The sequence below is a fragment of the Argopecten irradians genome, chromosome 2 (assembly GCF_041381155.1).
Source record: "Argopecten irradians isolate NY chromosome 2, Ai_NY, whole genome shotgun sequence".
NCBI lineage: Eukaryota > Metazoa > Mollusca > Bivalvia > Pectinida > Pectinidae > Argopecten > Argopecten irradians.
In genome coordinates this window covers 22,644,354-22,669,119 of record NC_091135.1, presented here as the reverse complement: position 1 = coordinate 22,669,119, position 24,766 = coordinate 22,644,354, and the positions used below count along the sequence as shown (strand labels likewise).

Below are 24,766 nucleotides of genomic sequence, written 5' to 3'. Positions count from 1 at the left end.
CCCTGGAGTATCAAGGATAGGGTGGATATAACGACAGTAAATGTAACCCCTGGAGTATCAAGGATGGGGTGGATATAACGACAGTAAATGTAACCCCTGGAGTATCAAGGATGGGGTGGATATAACGACAGTAAATGTAACCCCTGGAGTATCAAGGATAGGGTGGATATAACGACAGTAAATGTAACCCCTGGAGTATCAAGGATAGGGTGGATATAACGACAGTAAATGTAACCCCTGGAGTATCGAGGATGGGGTGGTTATAAGGACAGTAAATGTAACCCCTGGAGTATCAAGGATGGGGTGGATATAACGACAGTAAATGTAACCCCTGGAGTATCGAGGATGGGGTGGTTATAAGGACAGTAAATGTAACCCCTGGAGTATCAAGGATGGGGTGGATATAACGACAGTAAATGTAACCCCTGGAGTATCGAGGATGGGGTGGATATAACGACAGTAAATGTAACCCCTGGAGTATCAAGGATGGGGTGGATATAACGACAGTAAATGTAACCCCTGGAGTATCAAGGATGGGGTGGATATAACACGACAGTAAATGTAACCCCTGGAGTATCGAGGATGGGGTGGTTATAAGGACAGTAAATGTAACCCCTGGAGTATCAAGGATGGGGTGGATATAACGACAGTAAATGTAACCCCTGGAGTATCGAGGATGGGGTGGTTATAACGACAGTAAATGTAACCCCTGGAGTATCAAGGATGGGGTGGATATAACGACAGTAAATGTAACCCCTGGAGTATCGAGGATGGGGTGGATATAACGACAGTAAATGTAACCCCTGGAGTATCAAGGATGGGGTGGATATAACGACAGTAAATGTAACCCCTGGAGTATCAAGGATGGGGTGGATATAACGACAGCAAATGTAACCCCTGGAGTATCGAGGATGGGGTGGATATAACGACAGTAAATGTAACCCCTGGAGTATCGAGGATGGGGTGGATATAACGACAGTAAATGTAACCCCTGGAGTATCGAGGATGGGGGTGGATATAACGACAGTAAATGTAACCCCTGGAGTATCAAGGATGGGGTGGATATAACGACAGTAAATGTAACCCTTGAGTATCGAGGATGGGGTGGATATAACGACAGTAAAAGTAACCCCTGGAGTATCGAGGATGGGGTGGATATAACGACAGTAAATGTAACCCCTGGAGTATCAAGGATGGGGTGGATATAACGACAGCAAATGTAATCCCTGTATGATCGAGGATGGGGTGGATATAACAGCAGTAAATGTACCCCCTGGAGTATCAAGGATGGAGTGGATATAACGACAGCAAATGTAACCCCTGGAATATCGAGGGTGGGGTGGATATAACGACAGCAAATGTATCCCCTGGAGTATCAAGGATGGGGTGGATATAACGGCAGTAAATGTAACCCCTGGAGTATCGAGGGCTGGGGTGGTATATATAACGACAGCAAATGTAACCCCTGGAGTATCGAGGATGGGGTGGATATAACGACAGTAAATGTAACCCCTGGAGTATCAAGGATGGGGTGGATATAACGACAGTAAATGTAACCCCTGGAGTATCGAGGATGGGGTGGTTATAAGGACAGTAAATGTAACCCCTGGAGTATCAAGGATGGGGTGGATATAACGACAGTAAATGTAACCCCTGGAGTATCGAGGATGGGGTGGATATAACGACAGTAAATGTAACCCCTGGAGTATCGAGGATGGGGTGGATATAACGACAGTAAATGTAACCCCTGGAGTATCGAGGATGGGGTGGATATAACGACAGTAAATGTAACCCCTGGAGTATCAAGGATGGGGTGGATATAACGACAGTAAATGTAACCCCTGGAGTATAAAGGATGGGGTGGATATAACGACAGCAAATGTAACCCCTGGATGATCGAGGATGGGGTGGATATAACGACAGTAAATGTTACCCCTGGAGTATCGAGGATGGGGTGGATATAACGACAGTAAATGTAACCCCTGGAGTATCGAGGATGGGGTGGATATAACGACAGTAAATGTAACCCCTGGAGTATCGAGGATGGGGTGGATATAACGACAGTAAATGTAACCCCTGGAGTATCGAGGATGGGGTGGATATAACGACAGTAAATGTAACCCCTGGAGTATCGAGGATGGGGTGGATATAACGACAGTAAATGTAACCCCTGGAGTATCAAGGATGGGGTGGATATAACGACAGCAAATGTAATCCCTGTATGATCGAGGATGGGGTGGATATAACACAGCAGTAAATGTACCCCCTGGAGTATCAAGGATGGAGTGGATATAACGACAGCAAATGTAACCCCTGGAATATCGAGGGTGGGGTGGATATAACGACAGTAAAAGTAACCCCTGGAGTATCGAGGATGGGGTGGATATAACGACAGTAAAAGTAACCCCTGGAGTATCGAGGGTGGGGTGGATATAACGACAGCAAATGTATCCCCTGGAGTATCAAGGATGGGGTGGATATAACGGCAGTAAATGTAACCCCTGGAGTATCGAGGGTGGGGTGGATATAACGACAGCAAATGTAACCCCTGGAGTATCGAGGATGGGTGGATATAACGACAGTATATGTAATCCCTGGAGTATCGAGGATGGGTGGGTGGATATAACGACAGTAAATGTAACCCCTAGAGTATCGAGGATGGGGTGGATATAACGACAGTAAATGTAACCCCTGGAGTATCGAGGATGGGGTGGATATAACGACAGTAAATGTAACCCCTGGAGTATCGAGGATGGGGTGGATATAACGACAGTAAATGTAACCCCTGGAGTATCGAGGATGGGGTGGATATAACGACAGTAAATGTAACCCCTGGAGTATCGAGGATGGGGTGGATATAACGACAGTAAATGTAACCCCTGGAGTATTAAGGATGGGGTGGATATAACGACAGCAAATGTTACCCCTGGATGATCGAGGATGGGGTGGATATAACGGCAGTAAATGTACCCCCTGGAGTATCAAGGATGGGGTGGATATAACGGCAGTAAATGTAACCCCTGGAGTATAAAGGATGGGGTGGATATAACGACAGCAAATGTAACCCCTGGATGATCGAGGATGGGGTGGTTATAACGGCAGTAAATGTACCCCCTGGAGTATCGAGGATGGGGTGGATATAACGGCAGTAAATGTAACCCCTGGATGATCGAGGATGGGGTGGATATAACGACAGCAAATGTAACCCCTGGAGTATCGAGGATGGGGTGGATATAACGGCAGAAAATGTAACCCCTAGAGTATCGAGGATGTGGTGGATATAACGACAGCAAATGTACCCCCTGGAGTATCGAGGATGGGGTGGATATAACAACAGCAAATGTAACCCCTGGAGTATCGAGGATGGGGTGGATATAACGACAGTAAATGTAACCCCTAAGAGTATCGAGGATGGGGTGGATATAACAACAGCAAATGTAACCCCTAAAGTATCGAGGATGGTACTTTTTATCTCACTGAAGCATAATACCAAATATATGGTACATAAAACAACAGCATAAAGAATATAGCATCTCAAGTTAAGTCGCCTCTGAGAAAGATGGTACCTCAAGTTTAATCGCCTCTGAGAAAGATGGTATCTCAAGTTCAGTTGCCACTGAGAAATATAGGATCTCAAGTTTAATCGCCTCTGAGAAAGATGGTACCTCAAGTTTAGTCGCCTCTGAGAAAGATAGTATCTCAAGTTTAGTCGCCTTTGAGAAAGATAGTACCTCAAGTTTAGTCGTCTATGAGAAAGATAGTATCTCAAGTTTAGTCGCCTCTGAGAAAGATAGTATCTCAAATTTAGTCGTCTCTGAGAAAGATAGTACCTCAAGTTTAGTCGTCTATGAGAAAGATAGTATCTCAAGTTTAGTCGCCTCTGAGAAAGATAGTATCTCAAATTTAGTCGTCTCTGAGAAAGATAGTACCTCAAGTTTAGTCGTCTCTGAGAAAGATAGTACCTCAAGTTTAGTCGCCTCTGAGAAAGATATTACCTCGAGTTCAGTTGCCACTGAGAAATAGAGGATCTCTCTCAAGTTTAATCACCTCTGAGAAATATAGGATCTCAAGTTTAATCGCCTTTGAGAAATATAGGATCTCAAGTTTAGTCGCCTCTGAGAAAGATAGGATCTCAAGTTTAGTCGCCTTTGAGAAAGATAGTACCTCAAGTTTAGTCGACTATGAGAAAGATAGTATCTCAAGTTTAGTCGCCTCTGAGAAAGATAGTACCTCAAGTTTAGTTGCCACTGAGAAATATAGGATCTCAAGTTTAATCGCCTCTGAGAAAGATGGTATCTCAAGTTTAGTCGCCTCTGAGAAAGATAGGATCTCAAGTTTAATCGCCACTGAGAAATATAGGATCTCAAGTTTAATCGCCTCTGAGAAAGATGGTATCTCAAGTTTAGTCGCCTCTGAGAAAGATAGGATCTCAAGTTTAATCGCCACTGAGAAATATAGGATCTCATGTTTAATCGCCTCTGAGAAAGATGGTATCTCAAGTTTAGTCGCTTCTGAGAAAGATAGGATCTCAAGTTAAGTCGCCTTTGAGAAGACAAACTGCTGTAGGCTAAATCAAATCTATTAAAGATTATTTTCAACAGAATCATCTTATCATAATGCGACTTGCATACAAACAAATAGATATGCCGATTTATATGGTGGCTGATTACGGCCATCTCGTGTTGTTGTGTTGTCGCCTTGTCGTGTTGTCGCCTTGTCGAGTTGTCGCGGTCTCAAACTGCGACAACCCGAGATTTAACAGTTAAAATGTCGACTTGTCGCGTTTCCGAACCGCGACAAGTCGACAACACGACAAGACGACAAGTCGACAACACGACAAGACGACATTTCAAACACGCTAATTAGCGCGTACAGAATCTCGTGTTGTCGCGGTAAAATGTCGACTTGTCGACTTGTCGTGTTGTCGCCTTGTCGACTTGTCGTGTTGTCGCCTTGTCGTGTTGTCGACTTGTCGCCTTCCTGTTACACATGCGCAAACAATGGATAACACTCGCCATATTGGATTGCTAATGAAAATAATTGTGTGCATGTGTTTGTACCTAGATGAAGAAATTTGATAGCAATTTCTTTACCGAGAGTTGTCAAAGTATTTTTCTCTGAACAATGAATTTCAATAATTTGTTTATTATATGATAATCGTGTAATAATGGTCTGGTCACGCCGTCTGATTAGTACGCAGTAATCGTCATCTGTTAATTTTAAGGTCACTTGAACCGCTAAGGCCTAATAGTTCGAAGGCCCGTTAATCCGAAAATTGGAAAATATTGCAATTTTATGGTGGCATATTTCTGCTATCGATTTGCCGACTTACGACTTAATAATGTCGACATCGTTAAGGCATTAAGTCGAAATCATATCGGAATATGTCGACATACATGTAAACAGAAGAATATGTCGACTTACCACATGTACATGCCCACATAATGAATCCAAGATATTTATGTAGACAGTCGGTAACTCGGCGATTAATGTGTTTATGCTCGGGTGTGACACCGACTTGTCAGTTATTGATGTCGACATCTAAACTAAAAGATGTCGACATCTGGTCTTGAAAGTGGAAATCAAAGGCCACCCTTTCATAGAGCACTGTGTATATGCAGCAAAAGCCACACAGCAGAGATCGACGTTGATTTTGTTAATTCAAGTTTTTATTCATTTGATTTTAAAAAAAAATGTGATCCTGCACATCCCGGCCATATAACTGTAGCCTGCGTGTACGTAGTTGTTAGCCCGAGCTTAGGAAGTGTACAACGAATTATAAATATATATAACCGTGGGTTGAAAATTCGTTTCAAAGCTGTGTGTGTGTTTTGTTGATTGGCATTCGTACCAAGTCCATGTAGTACATACCGTACTATACTATATTAAAAGAATGAATGAAAATAAAAATTTTAAAAAAAAATTAAAAAAAAGATTTTTTATGTTGTATTTTCTTGTGAATCCCGAAAAAAAAAACAGTTACGTAATTTAAAAGCCATAAAGGTCACAGTACAGGTACACAATACACGTTGGGAAACCAGCTTTACTTGTTAGCTTGGCCTACAGATTTAAATGTAAATCTCTGCCTCGATACACTTATATAAAGGCACAACGAATTTTTGTTACGGTCTTAATGGTCAGATTCAAACTTTGGGCTAAAAATCCTCCAGGGACGCGGTTTTAAACTCCCAACTCGCGATACATCTGCATCTATTTTTCGTAGTAAAAAAAACATGCGTTCTTTGTAGTCAAACGTAGTAAAAAAAAGTCACGTGCTTATACCTCATTCATGCCATTGGCCGGAATATACAATTGTATTATGGGTAACTAGTGATCACGTGATTTTGTGTTTACTTCCAAATATGGTGATAGTTTGCTTGCCATTTCTTCGGAGAAATTGATTTATTTGAAAATATTTAGACTCCAAAATATTATTAATATTGCATGCTTATCATTTGACTTGCACATATGCACTGTTTTACTATAAATAATGAACTGAAATGAGTTGTAAAACTGCCATTTTCACGTTTTGTAAATAAATGATATAATACGAATTGACCAATTCAATAGGTCTAACCGTCTAATCTAAAATCAGCGAAGATCGGCTACTCCCGGCTAAATTCGTAGAATTCTAAATTTATATTTATATATATTATTACCTACTTAAGGGCTCAGAACATACATATAACACAGAGAAAATAAGGCCAAAGTATGTATAAATACCAGGTCAGAGAAATCACTCTATTTGGAAGTAAACACACACTCATGTGATCACTAGTTACCCACTAATACAATTCCATATTTATTTCGGCCAATGGCATGAATGAGGTATAATCACGTGACTTGTTTTACTACGTTTTACTACAAAGAACGCGTGTTTTGTACAATTATGGGGAAAATCCTCCGCGGATCGTGGTTTTCATTTCCACCATTTGAAATTGTTAGCAATACTATCATATCATAGTTTATTTTCCATATTATTTCCAAACAAATAGTTATAAGCTTCCGCATAGCCCACTTAGCTTTTTGGGAATCTAATACATATGTACATTGTACACATATACTAAGAAACACGGGCTTATGTGCTTACATGGCAGGTCTCAAGGCCCTCTTACCAATATTGTGAATTTCATGGCCCTGGGGTCTCGGAATTTTCCCCAGGGGATAGGGTCTTTACCATACAATGTAGTTTATATAGGAGACATATTTATTTGTTTGTTTAAAAGCTAAACATTATTCATAACTGTGCATATCGGAATTCAGGTGACTGTTAGACATTCTCAACTCTCATCCATTTGTAAAAAATTCAAATTTTAACAAACTTCTTCTCCACAACACGGTTTTTCTCATTTTACAGCAAGTACAAAAACAACAACAAATTACAATCATGAATATTTTGTATTGATATTTTTTTTTTTTTTTTTTTGCAAATTTTCAGCAAAACAAACATGTTTCAAATTAAATTAATACACATATTTGATTAATATATTTGATCTGCATTCATTATTGAATTTAAAAAAAAAAAATAAAAAAAAACTTTATAACATAGCAAAGGTACATGGTTTGTCATTTTAATCAAGGGAGATAAATCCGATTTGAAGGATTTTCCACAAAGTGGAAAGTTAAAGCCGCATAATCCGTATCTTTCAGGGTCCGTAAATCAACAAAAGAAAATTAGGGTACATATATTATAAAAAGTTATCAACTTTCCCCTAATTACATGTACACACCCAAAAAGTCCCGAGTTCAAAAGAAATTAATGATTAAAAATTCGATATCCAGAGTGTTTGAATAATTCACTTTCCATGCATTATTCAACCAAAATTTAGACTGGTACATTTCCTGGTCAACATCAATTATAATTTCAAAACAAATTTATTAGATGATGTTTCAAGTAATTGTCGAGTATATATACATGAACTTTGACATCTGCCATGGCACAACATGTAATCTTCAATTTATCAATGTTTCACAATCAAAGTCTACTCTAAGCCTTCTGTTTCAAATGGTGGAAATGAAACCACGATCCGCGGGGGATTTTCCCAATAATGGCACAACAGCACAAAACACGCGTTCTTTGTAGTCAAACGTAGTAAAACAAGTCACGTGATTATACCTAATTCATGCCATTGGCCGAAATAAATTTGGAATTGTATTAGTGGGTAACTAGTGATCACATGAGTGTGTGTTTACTTCCAAATAGAGTGATTTCTCTGACCTGGTATTTATACATAATTAGGCCTTTTGAAGAAGATCTTATTTTCTCTGTGTTATATGTACATGTTTATGTTCTGAAACCTAAAGCAGGTAATAATATATATAAATATAAATTTAGAATTCTACGAATTTAGCCGGGAGTAGCCGATCTTCGCTGATCCTAGATTAGACGGTTAGACCTATTGAATTGGTCAATTCGCATTATATCATTTATTTACAAAACGTGAAAATGACAGTTTTATAACTCATTTCAGATCATTATTTATAGTAAAATAATACATATGTGCAAGTCAAAATGATATGCATGCAATATTAATAACATTTTGGAGTCTAAATATTTTCAAATAAATCAATTTCTCCGAAGAAATGGCAAGCAAACTATCACCATATTTGGAAGTAAACACACAATCACGTGATCACTAGTTACCCATAATACAATTGTATATTCCGGCCAATGGCATGAATGAAGTATAAGCACGTGACATTTTTTACTACGTTTTTACTACAAAAAATAGATGCAGATATATCCCGAGTTTGGAGCTAAAACCGCGTCCCGCGGGAGAATTTTTAGCCCAAAGGTTGAATCTGGCCATTAAGACCGTAACAAAAATTCGTTGTGCCTTTATATAAGTGTATCGAGGGATGTAAATATTAATGTATATATATGGACAGGGCAAGCTAACAAGTAAAGCTGGTTTCCAAATGGGTATTGCGTATCTGTACTGTGACCTTTTTGGCTTTTAAATTACGTAACTGGTATTTTTCGTGATTCAAAAAATGAAATCTTGAAAAAATAATTGTAATATAGTATAGTACGGTATGTACCACATGGACTTAGTACGAATGCTAATCCACAAAGCACACACACAGCTTTTAAACGAATTTTCAACCCACGGTTACATATATTGATAAATGATTATGGCCAAGAGGATGGAAATTCGTTGTACAAAGCAGAGTCCTTTTGCACTCTAACTTCCTCAGCTCGGACTAACAGCTACAATGTGTGCGTACACGCAGGCTACAGCTGCATGGCCGGGATATGCAGGATCACAATTTTTAATTTTGTAATCAAATATATAAAAACTTTTCTGAATTAACAAAATCAACGTCGAACTCTGCTGTATGGCGCCTTGCTTCATATACACAGTGCCCTATGAAAGGATGGCCTTTGAATTCCACTTTCATGACCAGATGTCGACATCTTTTAGTTTAGATGTCGACATCAATAACTGACAAGTCGGTGTCACACCCGAGCATAAACACGATTAATCGCCGAGTTACCGACTTTCTACATAATTATCTTGGAATCATTATGTGGGCAGGTTCATGTGGTAAGTCGACATATTCTTCTGTTTTATGTCGACATCTTCCGATATGATGTCGACTTAATGCCTTAATTATGTCGACATCATTAAGTCGTAAGTCGGTAACTCGATGGCAGAAATATGCCACCAATATGGTCTATGGTACAAGCACTGACTTCAGTTTTCTATATTCAAAGATAGTGGCTATTTCAAATGATTTGCGCATGAGTAACAGGAAGGCGACAAGTCGACAACTCGACAACACGACAAGTCGACAACACGACAACTCGACAACACGACAAGTCGACTTTTACCGCGACAACACGATATTCTGTACGCGCTAATTAGCGTGTTTGAAATGTCGACTTGTCGTCTTGTCGACTTGTCGTCTTGTCGTGTTGTCGACTTGTCGCGGTTCGAAAACGCGACAAGTCGACATTTTAACTGTTAAATCTCGGGTTGTCGCAGTTTGAGACCGCGACAACTCGACAAGGCGACAACACGACAAGGCGACAACACAACAACACGAGATGGCCGTAATCAGCCACCATAGATTTATGATATTTGGCATTTCAAAAATATTGACCGTGCAAAAAAATGTGTAAAATCATTTTCTTGATGCGTGGTTTGGTATGATTTATTATATTTACGTGCCATTCACAGCCAGGATCGTTCAAGGACGGCCTCCCATATATGTGGTGTTTTGTGTGTCTTGCATCATATCCGATGTGAAACGAAAGTGTTCGTTTGGGTACTGGCTCTAAGGTCAGGACGTTAGAATGGTATCTGACGCTTCTATTGCATTAGAAAAAGGCGACAAACTTTAGGATATTATCTTTTAACTGATTTTCTTACGTCTTCCTAACATCTCCTTATAAAAGCGGTTTTCTGTTCCTGCTTAGCACTCAGCATTAAGGGAGTTTGGCGACTGGTTTGCCTGTTTTAAGTATATTGTAACCGGGTGCGATATTCTTGGTCGGTGTCTTCGGCGACATGATGCAGTGAGATATTTATCACTTTAAAAGGACAAAAGTTCCACGATTACAAGAAGACAACATGGATATATCACAGCCTCCCAAAACAAAGATATTCACACACCGTAACACAATATACCACAACCTCCCAAAACAAAGATATTCACACACCGTAACACAATATACCACAGACTCCCAAAACATAGATATTCACACACCGTAACACAATATACCACAACCTCCCAAAACATAGATATTCACACACCGCAAAAATTACACACAAGCTAAGTGAGGCCGTCATCGGATGTTACTGGCTGTAAACAGAACGTAAACCCTAAAAAAAAAAAAAAACTTTCGGGTATACATTGTAAAATAAGCATTATTGTTACAGAAAAGTGTGAATTACTCTTTTAAGAGGGTAACAGAAGTTTATTTTCCAGACGAAATATAATCACGATGTTCGTTGGTGCAAAATCAAAGTTTGTAATACCAAATATAGATTATTTAGGGCATACATACTCAGAACCGGCAGAGTCGGGGACTATATATATGTATCAGCATCTTATCGATACAGGAAATGTCCTGAGAATGACGTTTCGTAGGCCGCCACTTTGATGCGTTTCACTGAGCGCTTCTGAAGCCAAATTCTGTCACCAAATTTTAGACGCAATATAACAGTGTTGCTACTGGTATACTCCTTCGGGCCAAATGTGATGGTGAAGCCTTTCGTTGTCCCGTTCAACATGAAGTCGACAAGAGCATGACCCCAATCCGTATTCTGGATTTGTACAGACCAAGTGAACTTGTACGTGCCGCTGACTGGACAGGTGAATACCCCGGTAGAACTATTGTACCCATTTCCTTCATTTAGATGGATCGTATCAAACTTAAGAATTGCAGCATCGGTTTCATACGAAATGAAAGTGTAGAATGCAACCTTGACATCTGAAACAGAACCGCAGTCATAAATACTGGGAAAAAGCAAATAAATTAAAATACACATACCAAGAATACATAACAACAATATGTGTTGAGTAAATTGAAATGAAAGAGAGTCAGTCAGCGCCTCGCAGTACCTTGTTGCCTTGACTCCAGCTCCGTAAATCTTGTTTCTAATTCACGTAGTTTGATTTCCAGTTGACCAATTGTCGCATTGCATTGCTCCAGCTTGCTGTTGACGATATGTTCTGTCAGAGATAGAATCGGGGACCGGATGTATCCCAGTAACTCCTGTTGTACTTTGATGACGTGGTAATCACGTTCTTCCGGAAGGAGTTGTCCGAGTAGACCCGGCAGACACAACAGTGCAGACACGTACAGGAATCCCGTCATTACCTAGTAAAATCAATTTTTTGTTTGTTTGTTTATTTAATCAAACAAACAAACAAGTAAAATGAACGGAAAATATGTATTAAAGTGTATACAACTAAACCCATGCAGTAAAAATATGTTATTTACCTAACACTTCAAACTCCATTGACTATTTTGATAACGACAAGTCGAACAAGGCTCGCCCCTGTGAGGAAGGCTCTGGGTTATATCTTCTACCCTCGACTTGGCCGAAACACACCATAGTCTTTAAAAGTAGTAGTTTCTACTTCTTCTTAGTGCTCAGCACAAATGAAGTGGGACGACTGGTTCGCCTGTTGTCAGTATAATGTGACTTGGTGGGGTGTGTTGCTTGGTGTCTTAGGAGGAATGCTTCAGTGATACAGCGCTCTAAAAAGTGTAAGAGTTCCACTATACAAGAAGATACAACATGAATATATCATAGTCTGCCAAAACACACACCTGCACTTCATACATGCAACATACCGCATACATGAGAGGCCTTCCTCACATGACCCTGGCTGTTAATAGAACGTTAATTTAATCACAAATAATGCCAATTGGCGAGGGTATTGATTTTGTCTAATTATTTTTTTCTAAAGATGTCCAACTGTAAGAATCGCTGTGACATAGATATCCCGTCATTTCCTAGTAAAACGTAAGAAACATATTTATTATTTTAGAGATTACGTTACTGTTGCCAACTGTACAGAGTTACCATAATAAACGAAGAACAGTGGACGGAAACAGAGCAGGATGATAAACACGTACCAACATGTACTCCTACTCCACATTGCTGACTGACTTAGTCAGATATCACAAGTAGGCACCTTTTTCAGATGGACGAATTCACAAATTCAATGCTTTCATTGAACTTGTGTCAATGGGGGCGTTCAAAGTAAGTAGAAAGTCATTAAGGAAGAGTAAAAACTACAAAAGCCGCCAGTTCTAATCATGTTATGGAATAGCAGTTTATCATACCAAGGTATCTCTATCTATAGGGCAGATCTTACTTTAAGCTGAATACTGTAATCCAATTCCCGTTGCGACTTACGTTCGTGTTGTCATGTTCAATAACCTTTCCACGGCGTTTTAATTTCGCGTTTATTGCTTGTACGGTTCTTCTTTATATATTGTTATATTGTATGCAAGTATACATTTTTCTTATTTCTTATTACCTGCGAAAACAAAATGCATGCGAAAATACGTTGATTTACATCAATACAAAAACAAAAATATGACGAGATGCAAGAAACCATTGCCTACTTTGGAATGCTGTAATTTTAGTTTTGAGTCATAATTTAGATATGTCATTAATTTAGATATGTCATTAATTTAGATATGTCATTAATTTTGATATGTCATTAATTTAGATATGTCATTAATTTAGATATGTCATTAATTTAGATATGTCATTAATTTTGATATGTCATTAATTTTGATATGTTATTAATTTTGACATGTCATTAATTTAGAGTATTGTCATTAATTTTGATATGTCATTAATTTTGATATGTCATTAATTTAGATATGTCATTAATTTAGATATGTCATTAATTTTGATATGTCATTAATTTAGATATGTCATTAATTTTGATATGTCATTAATTTAGATATGTCATTAATTTTGACATGTCATTAATTTTGATATGTCATTAATCTAGATATGTCATTAATTTAGATATGTCATTAGCACAATGCCCCGATGCAACTCCCTTATCCGGTGCTTGTGTATACTAAACTTAAGATCAAGATTAATTCACTCTTGCTCTACTAGTTTAAATATTATCATCCGTCGTAGTCTAGTCTGGAGAACTTATTTGGTGCGTGACCGCGGGATGGTGTATTGATGGAAATAAAGTATTGCGACCAAATCTTGTTTTAAGATTGTAGATCGAGTATGAAGCAACCTTACACCTGTCTATACCATTGGTGCATATGCTATCTAGAATTCCATGTTTAAAATATAAGTAGATATCAGTTTAGATAAATGAAACAAATAGAAAGATAATGAATATTCAAAGCTTACTTACCGTTGAGTTCGCTCTTCGATCCTATCATCAGAATACAGCGTATATTACTAGTGATATTATAATTAATCACCAGAAATAAACAAGGGAAAATTTATCTAGAAAAGTCATGCTCTTTAGTAAGCCTAATCTCGATTATCCTCCCGAGAGTATGCCCAACAATAAAATATAACTACACTGTAAACGAACACTTAAGAACGAGACGGACTCATATTGAAATTGAAGCAGAAATACTTTATGTCCGGACACTACCACGGATAATTGAAGTATATGTATTATGGTCATGATTTGGTGTTGGCTTTCATTTTAGTAACACCGTATTAATTAGTCAATTATGACCTCTATTCACTGAATGTTATGTGTATTCTTTTGTGAGAAGAGAGGGAAATGTAGCGGCCAGCCCGGGATTTGAACCTGGGACCTCCTAACTACCCGAATGCTCTACCGCTGAGCTACTCTGTCACCGATGATCGACCCAGTCCAATCCTACCACACTCCTCCCTCCCCACTCGAAGTCTTCGCCCTCGAAGACATACGAGACCGTTATACCACTACACCGTTGGTATTTTAATTGGGCGCCAATTTTGTAACATGAGAGGAGATAGCATAGCGGCAAGACCGAGATTCGAACCTGGGACCTCCTAACACTAGCCGAATGCTCTACCGCTGAACTAACTGGTCATTGATGATCGACCCAGTCCAATCCTACCACTCTCCTCCCTCCTTTTTCAAAGTTTTCGCCCTCGAAGACATACGAGGCCATTAAACCACCACCGTGGGTATTTTAGTTGGGCGCCAATCTTGTAAAATGAGAGGAGAAAACGTAGCGACCAGACGATGATCGACCAAGTCCAAAAATCCTTAATACCACCCAATGAGAACGTTTGTTGATATTTTCGTGTAAATGCATCCTCGATACTCCAGGGGTTCCGATCACTTACGATCTCTACACCCCTGGACTATCTCATAGTAAAACTGGAGGCAACAGAATAGAACAGGTAATTTAGTCATTTGATGTACATCAAATGAGCCGTATAACGGTACACTGTGGTTGACTGTGTGGCTTTGATGTTAGGCGTCGCTCTCTCTGTAGTCTTCAAAGGAAATCTTTGCTAGCCTGTGATTGGTCAAATGTTTTTCGCTGAGCTGCCTTCAATTTCACTATGAGATAGTCCAGGGGTGCAGAGATCGTAAGTATTCGGAACTCCTGGAGTATCGAGGATGGTGTAAATGTGGTATTTGATCTTTTCTTTTCCTTAACTGCTTCAACACCACGTCATAATTTTTGGCATCGAGTTGAACGCTCGCCCATTTTACCTGTCGGAGACTTGTAATACTGTTAATGAAGTGACATAGAACAGAACATCATATCCGGTCGCATTATTCTGATATTGAACACACCACTCGGAGAGGAGGGGTTGGTGTTGTACCATTTCAATGACTTTCGTAAGGGACAGCGGCTTTTCAGTCAGTGGGCAGGCTTTCATATGTACAACTTGTTAGTAATGTCTTTTATTTCAGTCAGGTGCCGATTGCTACCTTTCATCTAAGAAGCCATGTATTTGTATCCTCATTGCACTTGTAGTGGTAAAAGGCTACTAAATTCTTGCTTTTCCTGTTCGACATTCTTTTAATGTTTCATTTGACATGACATTGAGTTGAGCATTCGCCCATGTAAGGAAAACCCTTGGTTCTGTCCCCCAGACTGAACCACAGTACATCGTAGTGTTTACTTGCTTAGCGCCAAGCATAAGGGGTAGAGACGACTGGTATATCGTGTTGCTAATATGATGTGACCTTTTCTTGTTCTCTTTTCCTAACTTACTTTCTTCCTCCTAAAGGGTCCATTGACACTACCTATCTCTTTTGAGGCATTCTTTTTGTCGTGTCTCGAGTTAACTTTTACAAGTTTCGAGTTAGTTTGTTCATATATAAGGCGAACAACATATTTTTACATATTTTTGTTTCCAATCACTGTTGCAGTTGTAACATTATTTTCTACCTTCTCCTTTTTTATTGGTTTATTGTAGTAGCTATTGAAATGTAGTGAACATTCAAAACGATAAAAAATATACAAATAAAATCATGGACAGACACTCTATACATCAGTGATAGTAACCCCTGGATCATCGAAGATGCATACAGCAGGAAAACAAACAAACAATTTGACAGCACATAACATTACTTAGCAATGGACTACATTGTCTGTTTCCAAAATGCTATTTATTTATTTTTTTGCACGAGGCACTGGTTTAAGTCCTAGTGTCATAACTGCATTTCTATGGGTTCACTACCCAATAGAAAATAAATGTTTAATCCGTTCAACGTTGTTTAGTTCCAAATATACCATTTTATTGACGATGATATAGAGGAAAACGTGCTCAAGGTTTATAAATAAATCACGTATAAGAACGGAAGTGTTTGGAACAATATACTTAATCTATAACTTGTCATTGTCAATTGTGTGTTTAGAGTGAAGTTCAAATTTAATTATAACACTAATCTAGGTCGCAGCTCAAATCCTAAAATAGCATTTTGTGTGTGGATATATGTAAGTGAAAATTCAATAATTGAAAGTTATGTAAATATGTATAAAACTATCCTTAGACGATTGCAATTTATGGGACAAAAATCGTGAAAAAATGGATGTAGTTTTACCCAATAATCTTACGAAGTTTTCGAGTATTTTGATACTTTTCATGTAATTTCCTATTGTTTTGGCAGTTTACGCAATATCTGGCTATACATAGGTATTATCATCATATTGGTCTAGTAGCTTTTATCGTCCTATTGTTGTCATTTAAGGACGGCCTCACATAGGTGAGATGTGTTGCGATGTCTGAATGGCTGTGCCTCCTTTTGATACTGGTTCTCTTGCCCTTTTTATAGGAAGGTTTTGGCGCCAATGACATGACACAGTATCCATTACATTTTCGTGATATATTTTGGTCGTTACGTTTCTTCATTCAAACTTAAAATAAGAAAAGAAAAGCGTTACAGAAGTTCACTAAAAGTTCATTAAGTTTGTTAACTTAATATATTTTCCTTAATTTCTGTAATGCTTTTCTATGGAAAGTTAAAGTTAAGGAACGAGCATAAAACTATAAGCCAGGAATCCTCCCAAATGTGTCCTTAACAACACCTGTTACAGGTGTTCTGTTAACACTTCTATTTACATATGTATGTTGCTAATGTACTTTATCGTATTTTATCTCATCTTTTGTATCACGGTTTTGAACCGTAGTATATCCAACCCTGTATTAAATATTTAAGCAGGCTATATCAATATTACCTGATGCAAAACGAGTTTGTTTAATACTTGACGCTCAATTACAAGTTTATATACCTGTTCATCTTTCCACACAAAATGGAGGAGGGGGATTTGGAATCCGGTTCGTCCACTGATGTCGCAAAAGAAGGTAATGCTGATGATATGATGCTTCACTGCCCATCTGGTGATGTACCGCTTTTACAAGGTATCAGGTACAACAAGGGAATCCGATCCAAGGTCATCATCAGCATATGTGTATGCTTAGCCTATGGCATTCTGGTATGTGTAGTGTGCGTAATAGTAATATAACCATGAATATGTTGATATTGCTATTTGTGTTTGTAACGTGAAGGGCAATGCAATCGTTCTTGTGCATCACTTTAGAAGACAGCAAAGTATATATTACAGTTATAATTAATGTATTCAGTCTTACAATCTGTTTGTCAGTGTTAAGTGATTTCATTTTTGTAGATTTAAAGGGACATTTCAGTCTAAGAATAGATCAAAACTTGCACATATATCGGAAACAAACCAGTTCTAACGGCCCTTGCCAGTAGAATAAAGCACCTTTCCTCCTACTCAAATCGCTCTTACAGTAGTGTGTTTACCTCATTAGGTGCATGCTGCTATAAAAAACAATTTCATCATTACCTGGTTATGTATTGCATTTGTTTAACCTACGTAAAACATATTGTACATGCGTAATAATATTGTTATACGATTTGGAATTCCAACTTATCAATTAAAATACTGGACAATGTCGTGGAATTGGTCATTTTTTGTTATAATGTTTCATAAGGAATGTAAAACAATACATTTATATCATATTTTGTTATTGTGATTGTGATGTAACAGAATTAACCTTACTGAATTGTATCTTGACAAATGACATACGGAGTCACGAGGAAATTTATTTCTATAACAAAACTCTACCGATTGGTATAAATGGCAGCATTTTATCATACTTTGTTGTTGGCCTTTGCTTTGGGCAAAGAGAATTAGAGAACTAACGACTAACAAAGAATGTTTGAAATGTTCAGGCATGAAACATTTACAGCAAAGCAACTTAGTTAATATGTATACACAACCATGCTACAGTGTTTCCATAGTTAGTTACCTAAACAGCAAACGACATTTCAATAATATGATTCAAATCAGGACACCTGTACGTGCAAATTGAAACACCATAAGTGTACAATGTTTCACTGTTATCACATGCATGCAACAGCTGGTGGCTGTTTATTTGTCAATTTTCAACCATGTATAAAATTTTACGCGTAATTTGCAATTTCAAAATTAACTTTCATCTATCAGAAATTCTATTGATTGACATGTAATAAACTGTACGGGAAAAAATGTACGGAAATTATGAAAAAATACTAATAACAACAGTCTGTAGCAGATGATAGAATATAATATGTGATACCTACGGTTAAATTGGTAGTTTATCAAATTATATAAGCCCAGTGTTCCTAGAGGACTATATCAATTGCATACAAAATGAATTTGTGTATTGTTTTGATAGCGCACAATGAAGTTAATAGTGTTGGTTCAAAGCGTCTCACAGAAAAAAAATATGATATTTCTTAGAAATATTTATTTTTCATTGGTGTAAAAGTAGGATTTTCTTTCTTTTTATTGGTTTTTCCGCAACGTCTGTTTGGAATTTTAGAATTCGATAATTCCTCTCTAATAAAAGATACTCCACCGCCGACAGAGCATAAACGATTCCCATCATTTGTACAATAACTGATGTTTAATCGTGTATATGTGTATCTAATTAACAATAAAAACAACATATAAATAACTTATTATACTTTGGAACATGAACAATTAGTACATCATTCCATAGAGGACAAGGTGCCATGGATTTTTTATTCATTATTTTTAATAGTATTAACTTGAAGTAAAATAAGAAACTCAAACTGTAAGTAACTTTTGTAACTGAAGAAAAATACTAAATCGCCTGTTCCTCATGTTGATTGAGGAAAAAATACCATTTGTGAGCGGTGGAGCAACTTTAAGTTTTCAAAGCAAACTGCAACATACATAGCGTGGAATTTTCTAAATATATGTAGGACCATATTGCAATTTTAATTCAATTCAGATTTAATTTGAGGGAAAATTTCTCTTTGAGTTATGGATATGAAAGTTACTCGTTGATATATGAACATACAAGTTTCTGTTTGTGTTCTCGGTTAAAAACTTCCTATAATCGTGGTGTGTGTAGGATACACAGTAGGTAAAGTGTAAGTACAACATGTACAGCCATACACGAACTACTTTGTAGTCTTTGTAGTACCGTCCCACTTACTCACCTGTAGTTAAACGTAATGTTTCAGTACAAATAATGACTGTTCCTGCAAATACGACATACGTTAACTACTGTTTAATGAAGGGGTTTTTTTTATCTAGAGGAAGATAGAAATCAATATCAGTAAACTATTATTTGCAATATAAAAACAATACAGTCCTGATTTAGCAAACCATTGGCCTTCAATATAGCTAATATCGTATCTAATGTAGAAAAAACGCAATGTATCCTTGCGAAGGTAAAATTATATAATAATAATAAAAATGATAACAATAAAATCTCAACAACCTTGAAGCAAAGTCTGAGGTTTGCTATTTGTTCTACATTTACGGTTACAATTGTTAACATATCATTTATATCCTATACGCTTTAATTAATATGTTTTTATATATATGCCACAGCTGGTATTATCTATTTTACATTGCTGTAGCTTTTATAACACAATTTTTTTCAGGATTCTTTTCAACTTCCTAGAATCAAAGCAATTCAATTAGCATCAATTTAGCGCATAACTTTGTACTTATTTGTGAACTTTCATCACCTCATTCAAAATTCTTCGGGGCATTGCTAGGAAAAAGAAAACATGAAAGCAAAAACGGGGGACGCATGGGAGGATGGTTCGTGTAATGTAGTCATGCAGTTTTACCTTAAGGAAAGTCCCACTGGCGTTTAGGAAGATTTGCGGTTGTGTTGCACACAAAATTGGCTGATATTTGCTGAGCATACGCAATATTCGTAAATCGTACTTGTATCTGTCGCCCAACATTCGCACACGTCCGCAATTATCCGCAATGGCGTATTTTCCGTTCCTAGGATTTTTGAACTGCACAAAAAAAATCATTCGCATTAGATACGCTATTCGTACGCAATATATACTCAATACATTCTTATTATATGCGCTGTATATCTGCTGTTATTCGTTGATATCCGCAACTGACTGGGTTTTGCGGCTTTAGAGCGAACTGGGATAGTGTGTAAAACGAATGTATATAGCGTACCTATCACGTTGACATCACGAATCAAAATAATTTGTAGCGAATGCATATTGAGTTCAGCGTTTGTATTGCGTCTGTTTTGCATTTGATTTGAGAATGATTTGCAAATGTTAACAAACGTGTTGCGTAAACCAAAACTACTGTATAAATATGGCAAAAATCGACATATTTGTCTATTATTTCCTGTCCGTTGAGAAGTACATGTGTAATAATGGGTCATCGGCAATAATACCAATACAGCATTACAATGGTATCCATTCATGTTCCAAAGACAGAATAGAAAAAGTTGTCTGCTTTGATTTGAATTTGAAATAGACTGGACCTTCTTTGTATCTGGAGAAGGTAGGATGAAAGTTGCAGCTTGCTTATCTTCAATTTGTTGCAGTCGTGTTGTTGTGAAAAGCGATACCGAAAGGCTCGAGCGCGCTTGTTTTACCTCCGTAATTCAGATGCCCTACATGCGCAATACAACCGTTCTTTCCGCTACATCTGCGCAATGCATTATTAATGCATTCGTAATATTTCCGTAACAATCGCAATACTTCCAACTGTACATCTCACGGGAGAGCATCCGTTATCGTATTCGCTTGCATTCGTGAAATATCCGCATTTGTTCGTAATAAATTCGCAGATCCATAATTTATACTTGAAAATTATTTTTAGTCAATTTTGTTGCGGATGACAACGAACGGCCAAAACTTGTAAACTAAACTCAATCGTAATTAATCCGCTCTTCAGTGGGACCGGGCCTGTTCGAAAACTTATCATGCGTTAAAATGAAAAAAAAATGTATGCTATGGTTAATGCATGAAATGAATTTTTTTAGAGATATTCAAGTATACATATTTGCTCTTTCGTTCTTATTCTCTTTCCATTAGGGATGGACTAAAGGACAGCTTGGCCCAGCGTTCCTGGATATCCTTCACATCTCTGGAACAGACATAGAAAATGGGTCTGCCTTCATGACGGCTTATTTCATTGGTCGAACTATTGGACCAGTCTTGGCTGGGATGCTGTATGCAAAAATGAACAAATATTTGATATTTGTTTTCTCTATGACATTGTGCAGTTTGATAGTAGTTTTGATTCCATGGTGTATCGGATATGAACAGATGATCACGGCGCATGTCTTTTATGGAATATCCGGTGGAATTTTGGTAGTAGGTGAGTTATTTAAAATATTAGTTTCGAATCTAAACAAATCTATCATTTTTTATTCAAATTTGTATAACCGTATGCGAAAGATAACCAATCCTGTCTGTATTGTTAGGATTTCAATTGCACATGATTACAAATAGTGAACGTGACACAAAGATGCACATTTTTGTTTTTGTTTTAGCTGTTATATCTGAAGCGGTGACTATATGGGGGAAAACGACAAGAGGAAAATCTTTTCTCCAGGTTCTCAATACAGCAAACGCCATTTTCAGTGTATTATCACCTTTGGCAACTGCGCCATTTTTGTTGAAAACCACAGAGAAGGAATTTGAGCTGAAAGATTCATTAAATGCAACCAACGACTATTATGAGTTACAACGATTGGTAGTCAATTCATCAATTTTGGACAATAAGATTGAGAGCTTTCAGAACATTTCCAGTTCCGTTAAGTATCCGGAATCAACTTCAAGACTTTACATCGCCTACTCTATTTCTGCTGCTTTTGTTCTTTTGATAGCATTGCCCTTTTATATATTGTATTGTCGATCTAGAAATAAGACGAGGTCTGTCAGGCAGACAGAACGAGTGAGTTATAAACTTTTAGGTGATCATTCGCTTATAGCTAAACGACTTCAATTGGTCAATGTGGCTATATTTGTATTTGTATTTTTTGATCTAGATTTCACTTTTACTTCATATCTTTCAGCATTTTGCGTTCTTGGTATTAATTGGGAAAAATCATCCGGCGCATTTCTTACTTCAGTTTTATTTTTTGCATCAATGTTTGGGCGGTTTTTCGGCATAATTCTTGTACAGATTTTACAAGTTCGAACAATTCTATTAATTTCTTCGCTCATTTACACTGCTGGGTATATAGCGTTGTTAATCAATGGGCTTGCGCAAAACGATTTTGGTGTATGGATATCCATATGTGTAATTGGAGTTCCGTTTGGACTATCGTGGCCTACGTTCATAAGTTGGGTAAATGAGAACTTAGTACCAGTATACGGGAAGGTCCCTGCACTTTTTAATGCCATCGGATTTTTTGCCTGTATCGTTAATCCGTTACTGATAGGATATTTGATGAAGGAGTTGTCGCCTTTTTGTTTTATCTACTTGTCGGTCGGGAAGTCTGTTATTACAGTGGTAAACATCCTTCTAATGTTCGTGTACAGCTCACCTACAAAGCCTGTATTTACCTCAACAAAGGCCATGGAGGAGTGCGAGAAGGACAGGCTTGAAGCATCTTCTGTAAATAATTAGACAATTTCTCTTTATTCACCATGGACAAAAGGAGCAAGGAATATGTATGGACGTTCATTACTCGCATTTTGTCGAAATTAAGGTGTTATCCTGCTATCTGTATCTTGTTATCTGGTTTTAATGACATTGTTGAACGAATACAATTAATAAAACATTTTCAAATACCTTTATGTACATGTATGTCACGATAAAGAAAGGGAGCATGTCTTATTTATATGAAGTTAGAACTGAAAAAAAATATGCCGAATGATTTGTTTCATTTTATCATCGGTTAAGTAACCATTATTAGCTCACCTGGCCCGAAGGGCCGGTAAGCTTTTGCCATGGCGTAGTGTCCGTCGTCCGGCCGTCCGTCCGTCCGTCAACATTTCCTTAAAATCGCTACTAGTCATAGAGTTCTGCATTGATTGTAATCAAATTTGGCCACAAACATCCTTGTGAGAAGGGGAACAGACCTTGCATAAATTTTGGCTCTGACCCCCCGGGGACAGGAGGGGCGGGGCCCAATAGGAGAAATAGAGATAAATCTTATAAATCGCCTCTTGTCCAAGAGTTCTGCATGAGTTGTAACCAAATTTGGCCACAAACATCCTTGGGGGAAGGGGAACAGAAATAGTATAAATGTTGGCTCTGAACCCTCGGGGTCAGGAGGGGCGGGGCCCAATAAGGGAAATAGAAGTAAATCCTATAAAACGTTACTTGTCCTAGAGTTCTGCAAGGATTGTAACCGAATTTGGCAACAAACATCCTTGGGGGGAAGGAAAACAGAACTTGTATACATTTTGGCTCTGACCCCCCTGGGCAGGAGGGGCGGGACCATATAGGCGAAACAGCGGTAAATCCTATAAATCGCTACTTGTCCTAGAGTTCTGCATGAATTGTAACCAAATTTGGCCACAAACATCCTTTGGGGAAGAGAACAGAACTGTTATAAATTTTGACTCTGACCCCCAGGGGGCTGAAGGGGCGGAGCCCAATAGGGGAAATAGAGGTTAATCCTATAAATCGCTACTTGTCCTAGAGTTCTGCATGGATTGTAACGAAATTTGGCCACAAACATCCTTGGGGGAAGGAGAACAGAACTTGTACAAATTTTGGCTCTGATCCCCCGGGAGCAGGAGGGCGGGCCCAATAGGGGAATTAGAGGTTAATATTCAAATTCCTTCAGAAAACTCTGAAAACTGAACGATTTGTTGGAAATCAACATTGATTTACGTGATGAAAGAACATACAAACTTTCCTGAAACACTTATTCACCTAGACTTGTATAATCACGAAACCTTCAAAGCTGCAATATATAGCAGCGAAAGTTAAAGAGAGATTAATTTGTCTGTGATGGAAATGACGTCCTTTGACCACTTAGTTCTCATATAAATTCACCGGCCAGTTCATGCTGCTTTTGAAAATCGATCTCGTCAAAGTTACTAACGCATTTGTTCCACCAACATCCGGGTATTCTGATGAGATCTGTATTATACTCAGTCCACCTACATTATGTAACAGGAATGTGAAATAGATACTTTCATTTTGCTGCCAGGGCACGAAAGCATAAGTAATGCTTATTAAATTCAAAATTTCTTCAGAACGTTTTGTGTTGGTACAAAGTTATATTTTGTACAGTGATAAAACCCCCTCCACTCTTAATCCACCTTCTAGAAGCAAATGATACCCGGATACCAATTCGGATAAACATCGAAAGAATCCCATCGTCATGTCACAGCGAGGAGGTGTCCAAATTAAACTAGGCCAGCTTCCTTGAACCACACGATCAGTCGACTTCTATTTATGTGCATCATATGGCTCCGAATAACTCCAATGAAAGGAGACGTCGAGGGCTTGCATGTTGAGTGGGTCACAGCTAGATTCTGTTGGCACTGTCTCTGAAACTTTGTTCGCGATAAAAGTGACATT

The 24,766-nt window shown here is 38.0% G+C and overlaps 1 protein-coding gene across 2 annotated transcripts; it reads right to left on the bottom strand.

Annotated features, from left to right (window-relative positions):
- Positions 1 to 10,905: 10,905 nt before the first annotated feature.
- Positions 10,906 to 14,025, bottom strand: LOC138314831 (complement C1q-like protein 4). 2 transcript variants are annotated; one of them, XM_069255401.1, is made up of 3 exons: positions 13,858 to 14,025; positions 11,572 to 11,830; positions 10,906 to 11,440 (listed from the first exon to the last, which is right to left on the bottom strand). In XM_069255401.1, exons 2-3 carry the CDS (start codon positions 11,825 to 11,827, stop codon positions 11,058 to 11,060), a joined length of 639 nt encoding a protein of 212 aa, XP_069111502.1. In that variant the 5' UTR covers positions 11,828 to 11,830; positions 13,858 to 14,025; the 3' UTR covers positions 10,906 to 11,057. The 2 variants fall into 2 exon arrangements, with proteins under 2 accessions (XP_069111502.1, XP_069111503.1); XM_069255402.1 differs by lacking the exon at positions 13,858 to 14,025 and adding an exon at positions 12,879 to 12,898.
- Positions 14,026 to 24,766: the final 10,741 nt, after the last annotated feature.